General features: G+C 48.7%; 1 protein-coding gene across 1 annotated transcript in view; it reads right to left on the bottom strand.

Moving 5' to 3' along the window:
- LOC308062990 (uncharacterized protein) overlaps positions 1–2,295 on the bottom strand; it is a gene marked incomplete at its 5' end in the record, with an annotated part of 59,490 nt that extends 57,195 nt beyond the window's left edge. The window contains one exon of the mRNA XM_080385348.1: positions 2,266–2,295. Within this exon, the coding sequence (XP_080241474.1) occupies positions 2,266–2,295 (30 nt within the window). The remainder of the gene's footprint in view (positions 1–2,265) is intronic.
- Positions 2,296–3,067: the final 772 nt, after the last annotated feature.

The following is a 3,067-nucleotide window of genomic DNA, read 5'->3' as shown; positions in this document are numbered from 1 at the left end:
CTATGGACTCAGTGGAAGATGGACATCCAAATGTTCTGTGTGTCTCTCCTTGGTGCTCCCCAAAGGATGGCACAGGTTACCTTAGGAGTGGATGGTCTGTCAAGAGGGTGAATTCTGCTGAGTGCCCTAGAGGCTGCTTCCTTGCCCTCCTGAGGCAGCTTAGCTGTGGTCTGAGCTCCAGGAGGGGTAGGTAAGGAAGACACATTGGACCCCTAGGAACTACAGTTCATGCCTATTCATTAGCAGGGTTCTTAACAGAATAGTGATCATGATTTTAGTATGATTAGTAAGACATGCAGATACATTTGTTAACTGCTTTTACAGTATATGCGAGGCAGAGCACAGGCCATATTAAATGTTCCAGGGCTGGTGTAAGGAGATGATAATTAAGTAATAATATGCAACCCAGGCTGTCAAAGGGTGAGAGCAGAGCGAAGCAAGGCAGATGCTGCCAGGAGGCGAGTCTAGGCAAGGGAGAAGGATTTTCTCTCTCAGCAGCCTTTATTTCATTGATTTGAGTAGGATGGTTAATGATGAGGCAAAACCAGGCCATGTGTTTATACAATTATCAGCTTCACCTCACCTGCTGAGCCACGTAAGAGAAACACAAAGACGATGAGGTAGCAAACTTGGGGAAATCCAGATAGACTTGGGGAAGGCAAAGCTCCTGCCTGCCCAGGGTTTTCTGCAGGTCTAGGAGCAGGGGAGGGTTTGCTGTACCTGGGCTGGGAGCCTGCAGCACTGGGGACTTGCTGCAACTGGTGCTCTTTGTCCTCATGTCAGGTCTTATCACCTGGCTTCATCAAGGTACACGTTGTTCACATAGACCCAGCTGACCAAGTGGTTGGACCTCTTCTCCTACTGCTCCATCCTCAGCACTACTTGGCACCTTGCAAATTTTACCTCATAGGCAAACTGCTCCCCCTGTCCCTCATCTCCGTCTCTATCTCCATCTCTACCACATCTCTCACTTCCCTGTGGTGCCAGGGTTCAGAGCTGGCCTTTGCAAAAATCCCTTCATCACACTCTCGTTTGACGAGAATTCCCTACTTGTTGGGAGATCTGCCATTTCCATCCAGCACTCAGCATATTTACACATAGGCTTTAGCAGCATTGGCTAGAACTGGTTTTAATCCAAATCTGTAAAGCCTGATTGTGCCTGGGCACTTTATCCTATCAGCTACATGTGTGTTCTTCTCTGCAAATGAGAACAGATTTATTGGGCAAGGTCTGCTTTCCATAAAACCACACTGACTGGACTTGATACTATTCCTAGACTTTAATTCTTTATTAATTCAATCCTGTATCAGCTTTGCTGTTTCTCTGCCGAGGACTGATATCTCTGGAGAACATCACCCTGCAAATTCAGCCTTGAAACATTAATTTATACGAAACAATCCTGTGTTTTTCTTCAGTCACACAGTAACATATTGAATTTGATCCTCTTTTTGTCAGCATACAAGGGTGTAAATGCTCTTATGTCATTGCTGGAGTGTGTAACTAATGTTTCCTGAGAATCTGTCTCTCTTGGATGATGGTCAACCCTTTCTCTTGATGCTTGGACTGTGGATATACTACTGAATCTCCATTTCCCTTGTGGGATATAAAAGGGAATTAGCAACACACTGTGTGTGTTCAGCTTTTGATGGTATCTAAGGCCAGTGTCCATGCCAGGGCCATGAGAAGCTGCCTCTCTCCTCATCTTGCTCCCAAGTGCAGGTGTGTGCCCAGCTGGCTGTGTGGGACCATGGCACTGCCTGCCCTTCTCTGGGTCCAGCTCCTTCCCCGCTCACCAGCCTGCTTCCCCTCCCACAATCGCTGCCCTCTAGAAACCCTACACATCCTCTTTCCAGATTCCCTACCTTCCTATCACCATGCTTTTTGTTATATTACTGCAACAGAGATTTTTTTTTTTTCCCATTTTAATCTTCCTGGACATCTGCGCTGTTCCTGTAGTCTCTCTCCATATTACAACTTTCACAGCTTTTTTGGTTTTTACCTTTAGCAAGCCTGTCCTTGCAGGTACTTAGGGATCCCAGCTGAGACTCGGGGCCACCCAAGCACTCCTGCTGGCAGCGCTGATCCTGGCGGTGAGCTGGCGCTCAGCAATTGAAGATGATCCTCCTGGCACTGTAATTACATTGTGAAGATGCTTGAAAGTTTCTGTTGTTAAATATTTAATGCTGCAAGAGGAGTAAGACCCTGAATGTGAATTTTATGATGGATGTCTTGCTCAGCTGTGGATGCCTGAGAGCCTCCACTCACCTTCCAGACACAGTGACCATGAATATTCATTCTGCTCCCTCCAGGGCTTGTCTCCTTTGTGAGGCTGCCAGGAACTACACACTGGGAGCTCAGATAAGCGAGGAGTCTAGTGGGGCATTTAGAGGGACGGGGGATGTGCTGAGAGTGCCTGTCAGATGGGGGTGATGTGATTGAGAGCACCGGTTTGAGGTGTGCCAGCGCTGCTTAGCGGGTGCCTGCAGCCCAGCCCAGGGCCAGCTTCTGTCTTGCTCACCTGGAAAGGGGTAGCTGGGGCTGTGCAGGCAGTGGTGTGGGCTGAATGAGTGCACTCGGGTGCTTAGCTCCGTGCTCAGCCCTCACTGCAGCAAACGGTTCATTTATAGCTGCTGCCTGGTCCTAGGGTAGCATCACCGGTAACTGGTGTGGTGCTTGGAGTCCCTGTGGGTTGTGCAGGGAGGGGAGAGGTGCACACACTTAAGGCAGGGTTGGGCAACCCCCTTCTCATCTCTTCTGGAAGGTTCCTTGGCAAAGTCACAGAAGGACAGCAACTTTGTTCCACAGCGCCTCCAGACCCTAAAATCAGTTTGCATCTAATGTCTGTGCAGAAATCAAACTCCTGGGTCGTGTCCGCGTGCTTGGGACTGGAACCTGGGGTTGATGTGAACAGGAGAAGTATTGCCTCAGGTGCTGCTTCCGGTACAATACAATCTGGAGAGCCCAGGGAAATGACACAGCCCTATGAATTTTTTTTTTATGGTCCTGATTTTTGCCCTCTCTTGCCATTAGTCCTACCTTCAGCCAGGGGAGAGCCTACAGGATGTTC

Source organism: Falco punctatus (genome assembly GCF_963210335.1).
Source record: "Falco punctatus genome assembly, chromosome: 1".
Lineage (NCBI taxonomy): Eukaryota > Metazoa > Chordata > Aves > Falconiformes > Falconidae > Falco > Falco punctatus.
The sequence above is the reverse complement of the archived record's forward strand: the minus strand, read 5'-3'. Positions and strand labels throughout refer to the sequence as shown.